General features: G+C 40.8%; 2 protein-coding genes and 1 non-coding gene across 3 annotated transcripts; all 3 read left to right on the forward strand.

The window, feature by feature from the left end:
• The first annotated feature begins 1,055 nt into the window (after positions 1 to 1,055).
• Positions 1,056 to 1,997, forward strand: LOC129622588 (olfactory receptor 1J4-like). The gene has a single exon (XM_055539188.1). It carries the CDS (start codon positions 1,056 to 1,058, stop codon positions 1,995 to 1,997), a length of 942 nt encoding a protein of 313 aa, XP_055395163.1.
• An 8,144-nt stretch (positions 1,998 to 10,141) lies between these two features.
• TRNAW-CCA (transfer RNA tryptophan (anticodon CCA)) lies at positions 10,142 to 10,214 on the forward strand. Its single transcript has one exon. It is a non-coding gene; the product is annotated as a tRNA-Trp (tRNA).
• A 9,094-nt stretch (positions 10,215 to 19,308) lies between these two features.
• Positions 19,309 to 20,244, forward strand: LOC129623859 (olfactory receptor 50-like). The gene has a single exon (XM_055541765.1). It carries the CDS (start codon positions 19,309 to 19,311, stop codon positions 20,242 to 20,244), a length of 936 nt encoding a protein of 311 aa, XP_055397740.1.
• The last annotated feature ends 1,091 nt before the right edge of the window (positions 20,245 to 21,335 follow it).

The raw sequence follows: 21,335 nt of genomic DNA on the forward strand, positions 1-21,335 counted from the left end.
TCCATTTATTTTGTCTGGTGAATAGTAGACTCCATGCTCATTAAATGTCAATTACATTAAGACTGATAGTGGGGACTAGCCATAGAAATCAGATAAATATTAATTCTAATAGGCATCACTTATCATATAGCACCTACCAGCTCTCATATCCTAGGGCAAATGTTCCAGTGCCTCACTGCATATGGCTACCTAGATTAGGCAATTTGATTCACTAAAGGTAGATGCAGAGAAATGAACAACAATGGAGATGGGTGAAATACAATTTATTTCACTCCAAATTAAACAAAATGTGTCAAGTTAAGTTCTATCAGGAAATTAACCACAGGGTCTTGGGCGTGTGTGGCTCTGCATCTCCCTTGGGGCACTGGGAGCCCATGTAGATTAACACAGCTTTGAGATCAGCTACCTGGTCTCCTCTCATTCCTGGTGTAATGAATGGGTTTCTGAAGATTAATCCAGGATGTATCTGGGTACCTACACTGATGTGAAGATAATAAATTATGTATCTGTGCCCTTACTATGTGAACATTGTTCTAATATTGTTACTCACATTGAATCATTTAATTCTTCTACAATCCCTATGTAAGTGTTACTGTGAGTATTGGTAGAGGTTCAAAATGGAGCTGGGAGAGAGTAAGTTTATGCAAATAACTAGAAAGTCTTGGAGTCAGAACCCACTAGAGGTCTCGCCACAAATACAATGAACTGAGCAAGTTTCTGAAGAGGCTACTCCTGGGCATATGAGCTCCCTGAAGGAAGGGTCTTTCTCTGTCTTTGTTTTCTCCAGCAAAGAGTCTCCTGATAGAACTATCTGTCTTTCATATTGTTAAACAAATAAATAAGTTTCCCCTGGTATACACTGAAGGACAATTTTTGCTCACTGGAGTTTTGATAACTTCCTCCTGCTCCACTGGGGGAGGGTGGAGATTGAGGTGATAGCATGTAAGGAATATCCTGAGGAATGCCTCAGTGGAAAGTAGATAGCCCTACAGGGATTGTCATTATCATGATTTATCATCTGGGACATTTCCAATCTAAGCAGAGAGACAAGGAGCATGAGGAGGGAGAACCAGAGCAGCGTGTCCGAGTTCCTCCTCCTGGGGCTCCCCATCCGGCCAGAGCAGCAAGGCGTGTTCTTCGCCCTGTTCCTGGGCATGTACCTGACCACGGTGCTGGGCAACCTGCTCATCCTCCTGCTCATCAGGCTGTACCCTCGCCTGCACACCCCCATGTACTTCTTCCTCAGCCACTTGGCCCTCACTGACATCTCCTTCTCATCTGTCACCATCCCTAAGATGCTCATGAACATGCAGACTCAGCATCAATCCATCTCCTATGTAGGGTGTGTAACACAGACATATTTCTTCCTCTTTTTTACTGATCTGGATGATTTCCTGCTCACCTCGATGGCCTATGATCGGTACGTGGCCATCTGCCACCCTCTCCACTACACCACCATCATGGGACAGGGGCTGTGCACCTTATTAGTAACTGCGTCCTGGATTCTCTCCTGTGCCAGTGCCCTGTGTCACACCCTCCTCCTGACCCAGCTGTCCTTTTGTGCTGACCACAGCATCCCCCATTTCTTCTGTGACCTTGATGCCCTGCTGAAGCTCTCCTGCTCAGACACATCCCTCAACGAGCTGGCCATTTTCACAGTAGGAGTGGCCGTCATTGTCCTCCCACTAGTATGCATCCTGATTTCTTATGGCCGCATCGGGGCCACCATCCTGAAGGTCCCCTCCACCAAGGGGATCTGCAAAGCATTGTCCACATGTGGCTCCCACCTCTCTGTGGTTTTCCTATTCTATGGGACAATTATTGGATTGTATACTTTACCCTCATCCAGCACCTCTAAGGACAAGAACATAATAGCTTCAGTGATGTACACAGTGGTCACACCCATGCTGAACCCTTTCATCTACAGCCTGAGGAACAGAGACTTGAAGGGGGCTCTCGGGAGACTTTCCAGGATAGAGATCTTCTTTTCTAAGTAGCAATACCTCACCATTTCAGTTCTTCCTTCAATGAATGGCACCAGTGTCAGACATTCCTCCATGGAAAACCATGCTGAAGACCATCCCTGTTGCTGGTATCCACCCCATTTCCCTGTTTCCAGCCACTTGCTTTTCTGTTTACTCCTCCTGAAAGCAGTGAATTCCAGGCATAGACATACCAAGTGCTATTTGTTGTAACCATCTGTGTTCTTTGAACCAACTTCTTTTTGCTTTAGCTTTATTTTATGTCTCTTTCTGTTTCATAAGCTTTGGGATCTGGCAACACTAGAACACCATCATCTTAGTTGTCTTCAAAGCACCAAATGTCTTTTAAGTCATGAGTAGGAAATGTCATCAAATAAGGCAATGGCAACCCACTCCTGTACTCTTGCCTGGAAAATCCCATGGACGGAGGAGCCTGGTAGGCTGCAGTCCATGGGGTCGCTAAGAGTCAGACATGACTGAGCAACTTCACTTTCACTTTTCACTTTCATGCATTGGAGAAGGAAATGGCAACCCACTCCAGTGTTCTTGCCTGGAGAATCCCAGGGACAGGGGAGCCTGGTGGGCTGCCGCCTATGGGGTTGCACAGAGTCGGATATGACTGAAGCGACTTAGCAGCAGCAGCAGCAGGAAATGTCATCCTTTACAATTACACTATTGACTTATAGTTATGGATAGACCAACAAAATCCCTACTTTGATACATATGTTTCCTCTTTAAAGAAAAGAAATTTTGAGTGCTAATTTATTTGCTATTTAGATGTGTTAGGCATTTTAAATTGGAGAAGGCAATGGCAACCCACTCCAGTACTCTTGCCTGGAAAATCGCATGGACAGAGGAGCCTGGTAGGCTGCAGTCCTTGGGGTTGGGAAGAGTCGGACATGACTGAGCGACTTCACTTTCACTTTTCATTTTCATGCATCGGAGAAGAAAATGGCAACCCACTCCAGTGTTCTTGCCTGGAGAATCCCAGGGATGGGGGAGCCTGGTGGGCTGCTGTCTATGAGGTTGCACAGAGTTGGACACGACCGAAGTGACTTAGCAGCAGCAGGCATTTTAAATAGCTGTGTCTTCTCTTTCTTTCGGAGAAGGCAATGGCACCCCACTCCAGTACTTTCTGATGCCTATGTTGAGAATATTAAAAAATCTCAAATGTGCTGTGGTTTGGAAATGTTTATCTTTTGTAGTATTTATGTGAACCTCTTATATGTGTTTGTATCAATATTTGTGAAACTTAGTGGTGTTAGTAATTAGATCACTCTTAAAATGGCTGTATAAAATTAATAATAATCCATATTTTAACAACCAGCTCCTTAGTTTCACTCTCAATTTTTATCATATTTTTTCCTATAGCTGTCTCAACTTAACTTCAAAGTTTAAGAACATTCAAAATGCTGGTTTAGCTAAAGGATCAGCTGATCAATTAAATGCTTCTTATGGGTTTCCAAAGTCTAAACACAATACCAAACTTCTGGCAGTTGATTCTAATGCACAGTCGAGGTTGAGGACACTGGACTAAATGATTAAGAGAAGCACATAAAACTGAGCCAAGATTCTTGTCTTAAATACACCTGTACCTACATTGGACTTTTCTGGTGGCTCAGATGGTAAAGAATCTTCCTGCAATGCCAGAGACCTGGTTTTGATCCCTGTGTCAGGAAGATTCCCTGGGGAAGGAAATGGCAACCCACTCCAGTATTCTTTTTTTTTTTTTTAATATAAATTTATTTAATTGGAGGCTAATTACAATATTGTATTGGTTTTGCCATACACTGACATGAATCTGCCACAGGTGTACATGTGTTCCCCATCCTGAACCCCCCTCCCACCTCCCTCTCCATCCCATCCTTCTGGGTTATCCCAGTGCACCAGCTCCGAGCACTCTGTATCATGCATCAAACCTTGACTGACCAGTATTCTTGCCTGGAGAATTCCATGGAGAGAGGAGCCTGGTGGGCTACAGTTCATGGGGTTGCAAAGAGTCAGACACGACTGAGCAACTAACACTTTCACTTTTGTACCTATGCTGGGAATTGCTATAGAGAATGTATATGGTAGAACACGAGAGTAAAATTTTGCCAAAGTTTTGCAATTATCCTTGGGAGCCTTGTAGATAATGAAATGTGAACCAAAACCAAACACAAAGAATCATCCCTTGATGAGACGTTACAATATGGCAGATGTAACTCTGATCTCCCATCCTTTAGATAGTAGCTGGATGGAAAAAAAAAGCTTATTTTTTCCAAAGGAATCTTCTTGGAAAATGAAGATGGAGAAAAAGATATTTCTGTGTTAATTTTTTTGTGAAATACATTTGTGTGGAAAGTCTTCCCTGATATTAAAATTGTGTTAATTAAGATAATGGGGGAGGGGGTCTCAATGGAAAATTTCTGTTGTCCAAATAAGACTCCTGAATGTCTTATTTCTTCATTTTCACTTACAGTTTTATTAGGGTGTAATTGACATATAGCTTTTAAATGTTCAACTGAAGGTATCTTGACATCCACATGTGGAACAATTATCATAATCAACATAACGATCATATCTATAATCCTCAAAGGTCACCCTGAACAGTTTCCTCATATGCTTTTGTAAGCCTGCCCTCACTTCATTTATACCTAATATTTTAATTTGTGTCTTTTTTCTTAATCAGCTTGGTTGACAAATTTTATTATTTTCTTCAAAGAACCAATTTTTGCTTTTATTGTTATTGTATATTGCCTTTTCTGTTTTCTATTTCACATATTTCTGCTTTTTTATTATCATTTTCTTTGTTTTGCCTACTTTGGGTTTTGGATTCACAAAAGACCCTGAATAGCCAAAGCAATCTTGAGGGGGAAAAAAAAAAAAACACTTGAAGCAGCACATATCATGATTTCTAACTATATTACAAAGTTATAGTAATCAAAACAGTATGACATTAGCTTAAAACAGATGCATAGATTAGTGGAACAGAATAGAGAGATTGGAAGTATTTATAAACCTACACACATATGATCAATTAAATTTACCAAAAAAGTACCAATAATATACAATGGGGAAAGGACAGTCTCTTCAATAAATAGTGTTAGGAAAACTGGACACCCACATAAAAAAGTGAAACTGGACTACTATCTTATACTCCTAAAACAAGTAAAAAATTAACTCAAAACGGATTAAAGACTTGAACATAGACTTGAAACCATAAAAATCCTAGAAAAAGACATAAGCAACAATCTCCTAGACACTGTTTTTGGTGTGATTTTTAAAAATTTTGACACCAAAAGCAAAGGCAACCAAAGCAAAAGTAAACAAGTGGTACTACATAAATTTATAAAGCTTCTGCCCAGCAAAGGAAACCTCCACAAAATGAAAAGGCAACCTAACAATGGGAGAAAATATTTGCAAATAATATATCTGATAAGGGATTAAAATCTCCCCAAATTATAAAGAATTTATACAACTCGATGACAATCAGGCAATCCAATAAAAAAAAATGAGCAGAGGATATGAAATGGATATTTTTCCAAAGAAGACATATAGGTGGCCAATAGGCACATTAAATGATGCTCAACATCACTAATCATTGGTTTTGTTGCTAAGTCGTGTCCAACTCTTGTGACCCCATGGACTGTAGCCCACCAGGATCCTCTGTCCATGGGATTTCCCAGGCAAGAATACTGGAGTGGGTTGCCATTTCCTTCTCCAGGGGATCTTCCTGACCCAGGAATAGAAACTGGGTATCCTGCATTGCAGGTGGACATTGGGAAAATGCAAATCAAACCATAATGAGAGATCACCTTACTCCTATTAGAATGGCTATTATAAAAAAGACAACAGTAATAAGTGTTGGCAAGAATGTGGAGAAAAGGAAATGATTGTGTACTGTTGGTGGGAATATAAATTGGTGCAACTGCTGTGGAAATAAGTATGGAGGTTCCTCAAAAAATTAAAAATGAAGCTACCATATAATCCAGTAATTTCACATCTGGGGTGTTATCCAAGTAATATTTATTTGAAAAAAATTATACCAATTTATTCCATAGAAAATGAAAACAGTAATTTAAAAAGAGATGTACACATCCAAATATTCATTACAGCATTATTTACAATAGCCAAGATATGGAAGGAACCTAAGTGTCCATCAGTGAGTGAATGGATAAAGAAGATAATTGTATATATATCTGTGGGTGAAATGGGCAAAAGGCATCCAAAGGTGTAATTTTCCAGTTTTAAAATAAAGAAGTCTTGAGGGTGTAATGTACAGCATGGTGACTATAGTTATTAATAATAATACTATATTGCATATTCAAAAGTTGCTAAGACTGTAAATGTCCACATCACAAGAAAAAATATTTTTGTAACTATGTATGAGGACAAATGTTAATTGACTTATTGTGGTGATTATTTTATAATATATAAATATCAAATCATTATGTTGTACACCTAAAACCAATATAATATTATATGTCATTATATCCTAATTCTAAAAACTCTTATAAAAGTATAAAACAATTCTGATAAAGAACATCTCTTTTTAAAAACCTAAAGAGCATATTATCTTTCATGGTAACATTTTAAGCTTGCCTTGAGAACCCCATGAACAGTATGAAAAGGCAAAAAGATAGGACACTGAAAGATGAACTCCCCAGGATAGTAGGTGCCCAAAGCTGCGAAAGATTGAGGGCAGGAGGATAAGGGGATGACAGAGGATGAGATGGTTAGATGGCATCATCAATTCGATGGACATAGGTTTGAGTGGACTCCAGGAGTTGGTGATGGACAGGGAGGCCTGGCGTGCTGCAGTTCTTGGGGTAGCAGAGTCGGACATGACTGAGCAACTGAGCTGAACCAAGATTTTTAATGAGACAAAGATTAATAATTTTTACTGTACTTTCCAACCAGAGCCTTTATACTAGTATGATAAAACTGGCAGTGCTCAGATCAGATCAGATCAGATCAGTCGCTCAGTCATGTCCGACTCTTTGCGACCCCATGAATCGCAGCACGCCAGGCCTCCCTGTCCATCACCAACTCCCGGAGTTCACTCAGACTCACGTCCATCGAGTCAGTGATGCCATCCAGCCATCTCATCCTCTGTCGTCCCCTTCTCCTGCCCCCAATCCCTCCCAGCATCAGAGTCTTTTCCAATGAGTCAACTCTTCGCATGAGGTGGCCAAAGTATTGGAGTTTCAGCTTTAGCATCATTACTTAACCTATGAACATTACAATCTTTACAACATAGTTTTGGTCAGATTCTCAGTCACGGCTATTCTGCAAACACCCAAGGTAAAGGGAAATGCTTCTATTTAGGGTGCTCTAGGGGCACTCTGATGCTTGTACTTATATTTAGGTCTTTGGGTTTTTGGCTTGCTTGTACATACTCTTTGGGTAGTCAGAATCAGCAATCCCACCCCATAAACATTGTGATTATTGTGTTACATTAATGACTCTATGCCATAGTGAGTTGATCTCCCAATGCTTTGTCCTCCATCTCTATTATGTATCCAGCCACCACCAGTGATAATTTGAACAACCAGGATGCTGCTGCTGCTGCTGCTAAGTCGCTTTAGTTGTGTCCGACTCTGTGCAACCCCATAGACGGCAGCCCACCAGGCTCCTCCGTCCATGGGATTTTCCAGGCAAGAGTACTGGAGTGGGGTGCCATTGCCTTCTCCGAATCAGGATGCTACCATATCCCAAAGGTTATCTACCACTCCTTGTCATGAAGGTGACTCAGGTGCTTTTCAAATATATGAGCAACCCAATCTCAGAATTCTGGTTTTAGTCTGTCTGTCCTTTAGCATGGACAATGTGTGCTATCAATTACTATTTTATGTAGTGTCCTGACAACAAACAATTATACACTCAGATGGTGAGAAGCAGATACCATTCATAGGTATGAACACAGAAGATGTGAAAGCACTGTCAGCATAGTTAACGCACTTAGCCATATCCAACTCTTCATGACCCCGTGAACTGTAACCTGTCAGGCTCCTCTTTCCATGGAATTTTCCAGGCAAGAACACTGGAGTGGGCTACCATTTCCTACTCCAGGGATCTTCCTTACCCAGGGATCAAACCTGCGTCTCTTGCATCTCCTGCATTGGGAGGCAGATTCTTTACTACAGCACCACTCTTAGTATAAGCCATGAGTATTCTAGCTGTGAGCAAGAGGCTACTTGAGATGAACTACAGCGTATAGGTACAGGGGCAAAGGAAAAACACACCCTACTCCGGTAAAGAGGAAATCTCAACCTCAAATCTCCTCCCATGGCTTAACCCTACAAGAAGTCAGAGGTCCAAGAATATCAGAAACAAGAAAACCTAGGTTTGAAATAACACTGAGAAAAAAGGAAATAGTCCTAAATTGCCGGGGTCCAGCCCCGGCTGATCCAGGGAGTTCGAAGCGGGGACAGCGTCAACAAGGATCAGGATACAATAGCTTCAATTAGATATTAATTAGAGATGTAAAGAGTAATAGAATGAGGATAGCTCAGTAGGAAAATTCAGTGGAGAAAAGAGGCTGAGTAGCTTGGTTTACGCGGGAGACCAATAAAACTTCAAGACAAGAAGCTTGCACCACTTACGTAGGCCGCAGGCGTCCTTCCATTCTCCCAAAGGAGAGGAGACACTGACGCCTCCCTGGTCGGATGTTAGAAGCCCAGGCAAAATTAGTAAGCTTGGTGGGTTCCACTCTCCAGATGGAGACTCAGCCAGAGTGAGAGAGAGAGAGAGCGACATGGGGAGACCAGTATTTCGAGAAACTGATCCCAATTCTTTATTTTCCATGGTCTACTTTTATACACTGAGATGTTATACAAAAGTCACGCGGGGTCAGCAGTCCTGACTTTTATCAAAGTCAGGTGCTTCATACAAATGAATACAGAGGTCTTAGGGGTGTTACATCATCTTCTGGCCAGGGGGCCTGCTGACAATTTATGACCCTCTCCTTGTGACAGTGGTCAGTCAACCAGGACACTTATTTCTCCAGGGGTGATTATTCTTAAAACAGACGTCACTCAAATAAAGTTACATTCCTATAGGGTGAGGGTGTAGTGGGTTTTAGTTAAGGAAAGAATTTACTTGGCCTAAGGTCTAACGTGATTTATATCAAAGGTTAATACTTATTTCTTCTATATATTCATTAATGTGTGTAAGGGCAGGGGATATGGAGACTTAGCAATAAACATTGGCTCAACAAATGAAAAACCCTTCACCAATACAATTTCTAATCAGTCCATTATACTTATACTAATAGTTTTCTAACTTTTCTAAGGAACCTATTTTTAGAAGGTTTAAAGCATCTCGTGCCTCTCACGGTTGGGAGGCTGTGAGCAATCACATGTGACCGGACAAGCCTGTCAGGCAGGCTAGAGAACCTTCAGAGGAGTTTGTACGTTAAAACACTCTTGTCACACCCAGGAGTTTTTATTAACTGGAGCTCTAAGTTAACTCCTTCTCCGAAAGAGGTGGTGGGGGACAGCCCCCTGTAAAGTCAGAGGTGTAGGTGAGAGCACAAAGTAGTAAAGTAGGCAGGCTCTGGTTATGGGGGTAGATGCTCGAGGATCTCCAGGGGGACTCCTGAGGCTCGATCCCACCTTTGCGTATGTCGAGCCTCCTTCCTCATGACCTTTGCCATGGGCGGAGTGCCTCATGCTGGCCCCCAACACTAAATGTTATCGTTTTGAAAAATATAGAAAATAACCTTCAAATATATATCCAAAATTTCAGAGAAAAGAAAAATAGGTAAGTCACCTTGGGGCATGTATACTAAGTAGCTTCAGTTGTATCTGACTCTTTGTGACACTATGGACTGTAGCCCACTAGGCTCTTTTGCCTATGGAATTCTCCAAGCAAGAACACTGGAGTGTTTTGCCATGCCCTCCTCCAGGGGATCTTCCCAATCCGGGATTCAAACCTGTATCTCCTGTGACTCCTGCATTGCAGGTGGATTCCTTACCACTGAGCCACCTGGGAAGCCCCAAGTCACCTTGGTAGCAGTGTTAAATAGTTTAACTTGAGATGGAAAATCAGTCAAAGCAAGTGAAATAAAGTGAAATGTTTAGAGGGAATTGTTACAATCTACTGCATAAAGAAAGGCAATGCCAAATAATGCTCAAACTACCACACAATTGCACTCATCTCACATGCTAGGGGCTTCCCTGGTGGCTCAGAGGTTAAAGCATCTGCCTCCAATGCAGAAGACCCAGGTTCGATCCCTGGCTCAGGAAGATCCCCTGGAGAAGGAAATGGTAAACCATTCCAGTATTCTTGCCTGGAGAATCCCATGGACGGAGAAGCCTGGTAGGCTACAGTCTATGGGGTCACAGAGTCGGACATGACTGAGTGACTTCATCTTCACCTTCACCTTCACATGCTAGTAAAGTAATTGCTCAAAATTCTTCAAGCCAGGCTTCAGCAATATGTGAACTGTGAACTTCCAGATGATCAAGCTGGTTTTAGAAATGGCAGAGGAATCAGAGATCAAATTGCCAACATCCACTTGATCATCAAAAAAGCAAGAGAGTTCCAGAAAAACATCTATTTCTCTTTATTGACTATCCCAAAGCCTTTGACTGTGTGAATCACAATAAACTGTGGAAAATTCTGAAAGAGATGGGAATATCAGACCACCCGACCTGCCTCTTGAGAAACGTGTATACAGGTCAAGAAGCAACAGTTAGAGCTGGACATGGAACAACAGACTGGTTCCAAATAGGAGAAGGAGTACATCAAGGCTGTATATTGTCACCCTGCTTATTTAACTTGATGCAGAGTGGATCATGAGAAATGCTGGGCTGGAGGAAGCACAAGCTGGAATCAAGATTGCTGGGAGAAATATCAATAACCTCAGATATGCAGATGACATAACCCTTATGGCAGAAAGTGAAGAAGAGCTAAAGAGCTTCTTGATGAAAGTGAAAGAGGAGAGTGAAAAAGTTGGCTTAAAGCTCAACATTCAGAAAACAAAGATCATGGCATCTGGTCCCATCACTTCATGGCAAATAGATGGGGAAACAGTGGCTGACTTTATTTTTTTGGGCTCCAAAATCACTGCAGATGGTGATTGCAGGCATGAAATTAAAAGACGCTAACTCCTTGGAAGGAACGTTATGACCAACCTAGATAGCATATTCAAAAGCAGAGGCATTACTTTGCCAACAAAGGTCCGTCTAGTCAAGGCTGTTGGAGAAGACTCTTGAGAGTCCCTTAGACTGCAAGGAGATCCAACCAGTCCATCCTAAAGGATATTGGTCCTGGGTGTTCATTGGAAGGACTGATGTTGAAGCTGAAACTCAAATACTTTGGCCACCTGCTGCGAAGAACTGACTCATTTGAAAAGACCCTGATACTGGGAAATATTGAGGGCAGGAGGAGAAGGGGATGACAGAGGATGAGATGGTTGGATGGCATCACTGACTCAATGGACATGAATTTGGGTAAACTCTGGGAGTTGGTGATGGACAGGGAGGCCTAACCTGCAGCGGTTTATAGGGTCGCAAAGAGTTGGACACGAATGAGTAACTGAACTGACTGACTGACTGTGTAATTAGTATTTACTTGTGTCCCTCCAAAATTCATACATTGAAACCTATTCCCCAATATGATGGTATTTAATGTTAATTAGGTTATGAGGGTGGAGCCCTCATGAATGGTATCAGTGCCCTGTAAAAGAGACCCCAGAGAGCTCCCATGCCCCCTCTGCCCAGTCAAGACACAGCAAAAAAGATGACTGTTTATTAACTAGGAAGCAGGCTTTCACCAGACACCAAATCTCTAGCATCTTGGTCTTGAACTCCCCAGCCTCCAGGACTATGAGAAAACAATGTTTGTTGCTTAAGCTCCCCAGTCTTTGGTATTCTGTTATAGTAGCCCAAACACATTAAGATATGCTCTTATCTATAAAAAGAAGAAATAAGATGCAAGGTGGCCAAGATGGCAGAGTAAGAAGACCCTGAGCACCTCTTCTCCCACAAGCACACCAAAATTACAGCTATTTACTGATCAGCTATCTAAGATAATAACCTGAAGATTAGCAGGAAAGATTTTCCACAACTAAATATATAAAGAAGGAAACAGTGAAACAAGAAGGAGGGGTAGAGATGTGATATTGTCAAAATCCATACCTCTGGAGAGGTGACCCACAAAAGGGAGGATAATCACAATTGGAGAAGTTCTCGCCTAAAAGCCAGGAGTCCAAGCACCACTTCAGGCTTCCCAGCCTGGAGGTTCTGCACAGCAAAGACAGGCTCCCAGAATGTCTGGCTTTGAAAGCCAGCAGGGCTTGCATGTGAGAGAGGGCTGTAGGAAACAGAGACTCTACTTTGAAAGGGCACATACTAAATCTCACATGATCTGAGTCCCCATGCAGAGACAATAATTTGAAAGGACCCCTCAGATTCATTTGCAGATCTTGGAGAACCTCCCAGAGAGACAGGACTCCATCTGGGAGCACAGAGGCTGGCAGCAGCCATTCGTAGAAGCTTGTTCTACCATAAGAAGACCAGTGCTGGCAAGTGCCATGTGGGGGTTCTCCCTCTAGTCCATTAGCACCAGAGGTTTACCCAACCACCAGTCCCAGGTCCCCCAACAGCCGGTGGCCTAGTTACCCCCACCAGTGGGCTGGCACCAACCCAGGGATGACAGTAGTTACACCAGACCTGGCCCCATCCAGCCCCACCCAGTTGGAGCCAGCAGCCAACATATGAAGTAGAGCCAGGCAGCCAACTGGGTAAGGGAACAGTCTTACCTACAAGCTCCCTACAATAGCCAATCCTTCCACAGCAGAAGGACTCACACAGCCCACATAGGGGGCATCCCTAGAACACATAGCTTAGATGGCCAGGGGGTAGCATGCTGTTAGGCACATAGTGCATGTGGATAGTCCTATGTAGGATTACTTCTCCAATACTAGGAAACATAACCAGTGTACCTAATACATAGAAATAAACACAGAGAATTAGGCAGAAGAGGAGACAGAAGAATATATTCCAAAAAAGGAACAAGACAAAGCCCCAGAAGAAGAACTAAGGAAAGTGGAGATAAGCAATTTAACAGATAGGGTTCAAGGCAATGGTCACTGTCATTTAATCGCTAAGTCATGTCCAACTCTTTGTGACCCCATGGACTGCAGCATGCCATGCTTCCCCGTCCTTCACCATCTCCCAGAGTTTGCTCAAACTCAAGTCCATTGAGTCAGCAATGCCATCCAACCATCTCATCCTCTGTCACCCTCTTCTCCTCCTGTCCTCAATCTTTCCCGGCATCAGGGTCTTTTCACATCAGATGGCCAAAGTATTGGAGCTTCAGCATCAGTCTTTCTGATGAAAATTCAAGGTTGATTTACTTGAGGATGGACTGGTTTGATCTCCTTGCAGACCAAGAGACTCTCAAGAGTCTTCTCTAATACCACAGTTCAAAAGCATCAGTTTTTAGGCCCTCAGACTTCTAAATGGCCCAACTCTCACATCCATACATGACTACTGGAAGTGCCGTAGCTTTGACTAGATGGACCTTTGTCAACAAAGTGATGTCTTTGCTTTTTAATACACAGTCTGGGTTTGTCATACTTTTCTTCCCAGGAGAAAGCATCTTTTAGTTGTGTGGTTGAGTCATCATTGACAGTGACTTTGGAGCCCAAGAAAATAAAGTCTGTCACTCTTTCCTTTTTCCCCATCTATTGGCCATAAAGCGATGGGACTGGATACCCTGATCTTAGTTTTTTGAATGTTGAGTCTTAAGCCAACTTTTTCACTTTCCTCTGTCACCTTCATCAAGAGGTTCTTTAGTTCCTCTTTGCTTTATGCCATTAGGGTGGTATCATCTGCATATCTGAGGTTGTTGATATTTCTTTCAGGAATCTTAAAGATGATCAATGAAATTAAGAAATTAAAAAAAGAAATCAATGAAATTAAAAAAGAAAAGAATAGATGAACATGGTGAGATGCTTATGAGTTAGAAAATATAAAGAAGAGATAAAAGAATACAAAACAGATCTCAAGAGTACAAAAACTGAAATAAAAATACACTAGAAGGAATCTATAGATCAATAGATTAGATAATACAAGAAAGTGGAAATTACCAAGGTGAACAGAAAAAAAAATAAAAAGAATTTTTTAAAATGCTGATGAGTTAAGAGATTTCTGGGACAACTTACCATTCACATTATAGGGGTCCCAGAAGGAAAAGAGAGAAAGAGTCGAGAACTTATTTAAAAAAATAATTTCTGAAAACTTTTACCTGGGGAAGTAAACAGATATCTAGATCCAGGAAGTACAGAGACACTATACAAAGACACATTATAATTAAAGTGACAAGAATAAAAGATAATGAGAGAATGCAAAAAGCAGTAAGAGAGGGCTTCCCTGGTGGTCCAGTTGTTAAGAATCCACCTTGCAATGCAAGTGACACCAGTTCAATCCCTGGTCCGGGAAGACCCCACATGCCTCAGAGCAACTAAGCCAATGCACCACAACTGCTGAGCCTGTGCGCTAGCGCCCATGCTCTGCAACAAGAGAAGCCACCTCAACAAGAGCCCTGTGTACTGCAGTGAATAGTAGCCTCCCTCAGTGAGACCAGACAAAGCCTGCGTGCGGCCATGAAGAACCACTTACAGTCAACAATCATAAAATAAATAAATCTTGTTTTAAAAAGCAGTAAGAGAAAAGCAGCTAGTTATGTATATAAGACTAGCAGCTGATTTGTCAGCAGGAGCTTTGCAGACCAAAAGGAAGTAACATGACATATTCAAAGTTCTGAAAGAGAAAACTACAACCAAGAATACTATATTCAACAAGTCTTTCATTCAGATTTGAAGGAGAGACAAAGAATTTTATGGACAAGCAAAAGCTAAAGGACTTAAATAGCTTTCAAGAAATGATAAAGGGACTTCTCTAAGCAGAAAAGACCATAAATGGAAAAACAAAAATGACAAAAGGAAAAATCTTGTTGGTAAAGGCAAACATAAAGTAAAAAAATATATGTAAAATGGGCAACTAGTGACAACCTGTCATTAAGCACAGGAAGCTCAGCTCAGTGTTCTGTAACACCTAGATGGGTGAGAGGGGGGTGGGTGGGAGCAAGGCCCAAGAGGGAGAGGAGATATATAGATATAGATATAGATATAGATATAGATATAGATATAGATATCCAATACATATATATATATATATATATATATATATATCCAAGTAGCTGATTCACTTCATTGTATACCAGAGGCTAACACAACATTATAATGCAATTCTACTCCAATAAAAATAATAAAATCACCAGCCATAAAGCTGGTAGAAAGAGTAAAGGAAAAAGCAATAGAATTATCTATAGTCACAATAGGTAGTTCAGGGATTCACAAAATAAAAGGATGTGAAATATGATGCAAAAAAATTAAATGTAGTTGGAAGGAGTAAGAATGCAGGGTTGTTAGACTGTATTCAAACTTAAGAGATCATCAACTTAATCATAATGTGTAAACGAACTGTAGTCCATTCCCCAGGGTCCAGTTGTGGTGACAAGACATAAAATCCCTCAATCTTTTGTTCAGAGAACAAGAGTATTAAAGTGTTTCTGGTGTTCTTGAAATAACATGGAATCCAGAAACAAGAGACTTCGGTTAACTCACTCAAGCTCCAGTTTGGTTTGTTATAGACTCTGAAACACATTTTCCCCAATGTCAACTGAGAAAGTAAAAAGCTTTGTGAATCACCAAGTTCCTAAAAGTTGCTTTGTTGTTATTATCCATTATTCCTCTGGGGTGAACTTTCCTATTTCCTGCTGTCAACAGACAGTTCTTCCCTCAAGGGAACCAAAGACAATGAAGGAATTATTTCCCATTTGTCTCTAGCCTGGAACTAGCAGTGGGGTTTCCCCTCCCATCCCCAATCTGGTCCTCTCCATTATTCATAAATTTAAAAGCCACTCCCATTGCTCAGGGGTTATAAGAAAATGTGTGTCAGCACATTTATCTTATTTGGTTTTGAACTCTTAATTCTTCCCTTTGCAAGGCTTCTTCAATATCCTTAGAGCCTCCGCTGTTTCAGTGTACTGTTTGTCTTCTAGAGAGAAATGGAAGAACGTTCCCATGCCTTGTAGCTGAAGGTATATGTGCTAACCACCTAAGAGGCAAGAGTAGGAGTAGAATTTACTCAATACTGTGATACATGTTCGGAGAAAGCAATGGCACCCCACTCCAGTACTCTTGCCTGGAAAATCCCATGGACGGAGGAGCCTGGTAGGCTGCAGTCCATGGGGTCTCTAAGAGTCAGACACGACTGAGCGACTTCACTTTCACTTTTCACACCCATGCACTGGAGAAGGAAATGGCAACCCACTCCAGTATTTTTGCCTGGAGAATCCCAGGGACAGAGGAGCCTGGTGGGCTGCCGTCTATGGGGTCGCACAGAGTCGGACACGACTGAAGCGACTTAGCAGCAGCAGCAGCAGCAGTGATACATGTTTGTGTGTGTGTCTCCAATGTGTATTATTGATCCCTCTTGTAGTTCTACCACTTTTCTCACCAGCATATAACAGACAGTTCCATGTAGAATAATTTATCTCAAACTGATCCTCTAGCCAATCTTTGAGAGGATAGGGAAAACTATATCTCTTCTTACTTACCTTTCTTCCTCATTGTTGTCTTTTTGGCTTTTCCTCTAAGTTTTATCCTAAATCTGCGATGATCTTCATTTCTGCTGTTATGATTCGGGTGTAAGCAGGTATTCTTTTGTACCTGAACTACTGCAATAGCCTCCTGTTAAAATTTTTGCTAACACTCTTGCCTTGCTATTAATGTAATCTGTTCTCTATCCAGTAGCCAGCATACAACTTAGAATTTTTCATTCACTCCTTTACTTAAATATTTTCTTCGGTGTCGATTGCTCTGAGAATAGAATCAAAGCTTTCAATTACAGCAGAAAAGGTCTTAAATAAGCTGACTCCTAGATAATTCTCCAACCATGTAAGTTTCCTGTGCTTACATTGCTCCTGAATTTTACCTATTCCTCAAACACCACAGTCCTGTATTATCCAACCTAACTACAAAGCCTGTTTTTATAAGCTTTATTCAACAGGATTTTTATTATCTAGAATTCACTTTAAAGAACCCATAAGAACAGACTTCCTCACCGCCTTAGCTTGTAGTTTAACAAAATCACTGCAGATGGTGATTGCAGCCATGAAATTAAAAGACGCTTACCCCTTGGAAGGAAAGTTATGACCAACCTAGATAGCATATTCAAAAGCAGAGACATTACTTTGCCAACAAAGGTCCATCTAGTCAAGGCTATGGTTTTTCCAGTGGTCATGTATGGATGTGAGAGTTGGACTGTGAAGAAAGGTGAACGCCGAAGTATTGATGCTTTTGAACTGTGGTGTTGGAGAAGACTCTTGAGAGTCCCTTGGACTGCAAGGAGATCCAACCAGTCCACTCTAAAGGAGATCAGTCCTGGGTATACTTTGGAAGGAATGATGCTAAAGCTGAAACTCCAGTACTTTGGCCACCTCATGCGAAGAGTTGACTCATTGGAAAAGACTCTGTTGCTGGGAGGGATTGGGGGCAGGAGGAGAAGGGGATGACAGAGGATAAGCTGGCTGGATGGCATCACCGACTCGATGGATGTGAGTCTGAGTGAACTCCAGGAGTTGGTGATGGACAAGGAGGCCTGGCGTGCTGCAATTCATGGGGTCACAAAGAGTCGGACATGAATTGAGCGACTGAACTGAACTGAACTGATTACTATCATGAATTTATATAGCCTTCAATAGCATTTCTAGGAATTTATCCTACAGATATATAAGCTAATGTGAAAAAGGCCTTTGAACAATGTTACTAATGAGGTATCATTGGAAATAGTAAAATATTAGAAACAATCTAAATGCCCATAGACAGCTAGTTAGCACTTTTATCGTGATAAACTGATTAGTATTAGCGTAGTAATAATTAGCAACACTGAATGTGTAATTCATCTAAGGTAGTAATATTAAGTAAATAGGATTTTTTAATGCAGTAAATTGGGGAATATAGAAATTGTAGAGATAACTTGAGTCAAATTGGGAGAACTGGTAGATAATGCAAACTTCAGTTAACCCCCAGCAGAAAAGATGAGTTCTATTGTGAGATACTTTCTCAGCTCCCAAAGAGAGAGAGAGCTTTAGAATAAATGTGCTTATATAGTATGCAGATTCTATTTTTCAGTCAACAGACCACCATGTTCTCTTTCTCTATTATTTCATGAGCATTCACATGAACAAATCTAATTGACATGAAGAAGAAAGAAAAATGATAATGTTAACAAAGTGTTAAAAGTGTTAGAATACAACAAGGAAATCTCAGTTATGAATCACTGGCATAAAACTTAGGTTAGGACTCTGAAAGTTATTCAGTAAATTATATAGGCCAGATACTTAAGATGAGCTTTTTTTTTTTTTTTTTTTCTTGGCAGATCCAGGACATGATTGGAAAAAGCCAAAGCATTTACTGGTGTTTTGAAAACTTGAATAAAATGATCTGGTTAGAACTGAGGGAATAAGTTTGGAATTTAAAAGGGAAACTGTTTTTTTTTCCTCCATGTCCCATGAAAATCTCTCTACAAAGAATGATGGCAGATTGAAAATGTTGAGGAATGGAAAGGCATTTTCTTAAGAGAAGAACTGATTATATTACATGGTGTGTCACTTGATCTTTTATGTTATTGACAAAGACTTCTGTCTTTAGTGCCTTCATTTGATCAGTTACATGTTTTCACCAAGTCTCCAAATCCCAATTTCTGGGCGATACAAAGCAGTCCATTGGTTTGTCTCATCTTGATCCAATCCAATCAAAGTATAAGCTAAAGTGTGTGAGAGGCATGTGGAAGGTTAAGAAAGGCCAACAGACCAATTGTAGAGTCTCTACTAGTATTTCTATTTTTTTATTATTTTTTTTAAATTTTATTTTATTTTTAAACTTTACAAAATTGTATTAGTTTTGCCAAATATCAAAATGTATATTTCTAATAACTGGTTACTGACATAGCCATGCAGGCTAATATTCTATTAATAATCTCAGATTTCTGTTATAAACTCCTGAACTCCTCAGGTTTGAGCCTGATTTGATATAATAATAATTCTAATGTTACGTGGTTTCTCCAAAAGAAATAGTGCTGGTTTCTAGGTGGACATTTTTATCCAGACCATCACTAGTCCATTAGTGGAGCAAAGACCATGAGCCATTCAGGTTAAGATTCATGTACTGACTTGTTCCAAAGTACGCTTCATTATGTGATAGTCATAATGATTTCTCATGCTTCCACATTTTCATCTCTTTTTTTCATCTCCAGCAAAAGAGACCATGGGGAGGGAAAATCAGAGCAGCGTGTCCGAGTTCCTCCTCCTGGGGCTCCCCATCCAGCCAGAGCAGCAGGGTGTGTTCTTCACCCTGTTCCTGGGCGTGTACCTGGCCACGGTACTGGGCAACCTGCTCATCCTCCTGGTCATCAGGCTGGACCCTCGCCTTCACACCCCCATGTACTTCTTCCTCAGCCACTTGGCCTTCACTGACATCACTTTTTCATCAGTCACAACTCCGAAGATGCTCATGAATATGCAGACACATAGTCAATCCATCTCGTATGCTGGGTGCATTTCCCAGGTGTATTTTTTCTTAATGCTTGGGTGTCTTGACAGCTTTCTTCTCACCTCAATGGCCTATGACAGGTATGTGGCCATCTGTCACCCCCTCCACTACATCACAATTATGAGTCAGAGCCTGTGTTTCCTGTTAGTAATTGTGTCCTGGGTCCTATCCACTGCTAGTGCCATCTTACACACCCTCCTCCTGGCCCATCTCTCTTTCTGTGGAGACAACCTTCTCCCTCACTTCTTCTGTGACCTTGCCACCTTACTTAAACTGTCCACCTCAGATACCACAGTCAATGAGCTGTTTATTCTCACTGTGGGAGTGGTGGTCATTACCCTGCCATTTGCATGCATATTGGTCTCTTATGGTTGCATTGGGGCAACCATCCTTAGGGTCCCCTCCACCAAGGGACTCTACAAAGCCTTGTCTACATGTGGGTCCCACCTCTCTGTGGTGGCTCTGTACTATGGAACAATTATTGGACTGTACTTTTTCCCCTCATCTAATAACTCCAATGACAAGGATGTTACTGTGGCCATATTGTACACTCTGATCACTCCCATGCTAAATCCTTTTATCTACAGTCTGAGAAATCAGGATATGAAAGGAGCTCTGGGAAATATACTTAGTAGAGGAACATTTTCATAAGGATAACCTTTGTTTCCCTATTAATTGAACCCCACACATACAATGTGAGTATCCTTTCCTCTCTGATTAGTTATTTCTTAGTGAGTCTCGATGTGGCCTTCTATCTTCAGTCTCTGCTTCAGCTTGGACATGGCTTTCTTCCCTGTTTAATTTTTTGCTCATTATAGAGAGGGAAAGATTTTACAAATATACCTGCACAACTACCATTTCCTTCCCCCCTCCTGTTTTCTGTGGTATTCATTGTTCCACAAACATTGAAGAAAAAATTTTGTAGTCACAACTCTCACTATTTTGGTGAAGGGGTGTGGATAATTTACAGACCTTATGTAACAAAGCATTTTTCCCTTCTCAAGATAACAAAAAGATTATTTCTGGTTGGCTTATGATTTTATTTTTAGTTTAATTCCATAATACATTTAAAAGTTCTCTTTTGAGTGACCTTAATTAGAAACCTAGTATTAATTCTATCTGTAATTTCTTATCAAATTATTACTATATTTTTACTTTTAAAACAACCTCCTGTTACATTTTTAAAATCCCTATCTTTTAAGCTTTCATTGAAACATTTCTTTTTCTGTGGCTGTCTTTTTTTTTTTCACAAATATAATTGTATATATTTAAAGTGTACAATGTGAACATTTGATAAACTAGACAACAATAAATACTATATGGCATCACTTATATGTGGAAACTTTTTTAAAATGCTGATTTCGTAGGAATAGAGAATGGAATGGTGGTTACCAGGGGCAGGGAGTAGGGGGAAGTAGGTAATGTAGGTCAAATGGTTCAAAGTTTTAGTTTGAAGAAGAAGTTCTGAGGACCAAGTGTAGTGTGATGGCTAGTTAATAACATGGCATTGCATACTTGAAAGTTTCTGAAGATAGTTCACAAGCATTATCACTACACACATGAAAAGATTAACTAAAGGAAGTGATAAATGTGTTAATTATCTTAATCTTGGTAATCATTTCACAATATATATGTATTTCAAATCATCACATTGTGTACTTTTGTTTATAATTTCTTATAAAAAGAAACACTTATCTGTATTATTCTCTATGGCTTTTTTGCTTATTTTCAGCATTATGTTA

This window comes from Bubalus kerabau, chromosome 11 (genome assembly GCF_029407905.1).
Source record: "Bubalus kerabau isolate K-KA32 ecotype Philippines breed swamp buffalo chromosome 11, PCC_UOA_SB_1v2, whole genome shotgun sequence".
Lineage (NCBI taxonomy): Eukaryota > Metazoa > Chordata > Mammalia > Artiodactyla > Bovidae > Bubalus > Bubalus kerabau.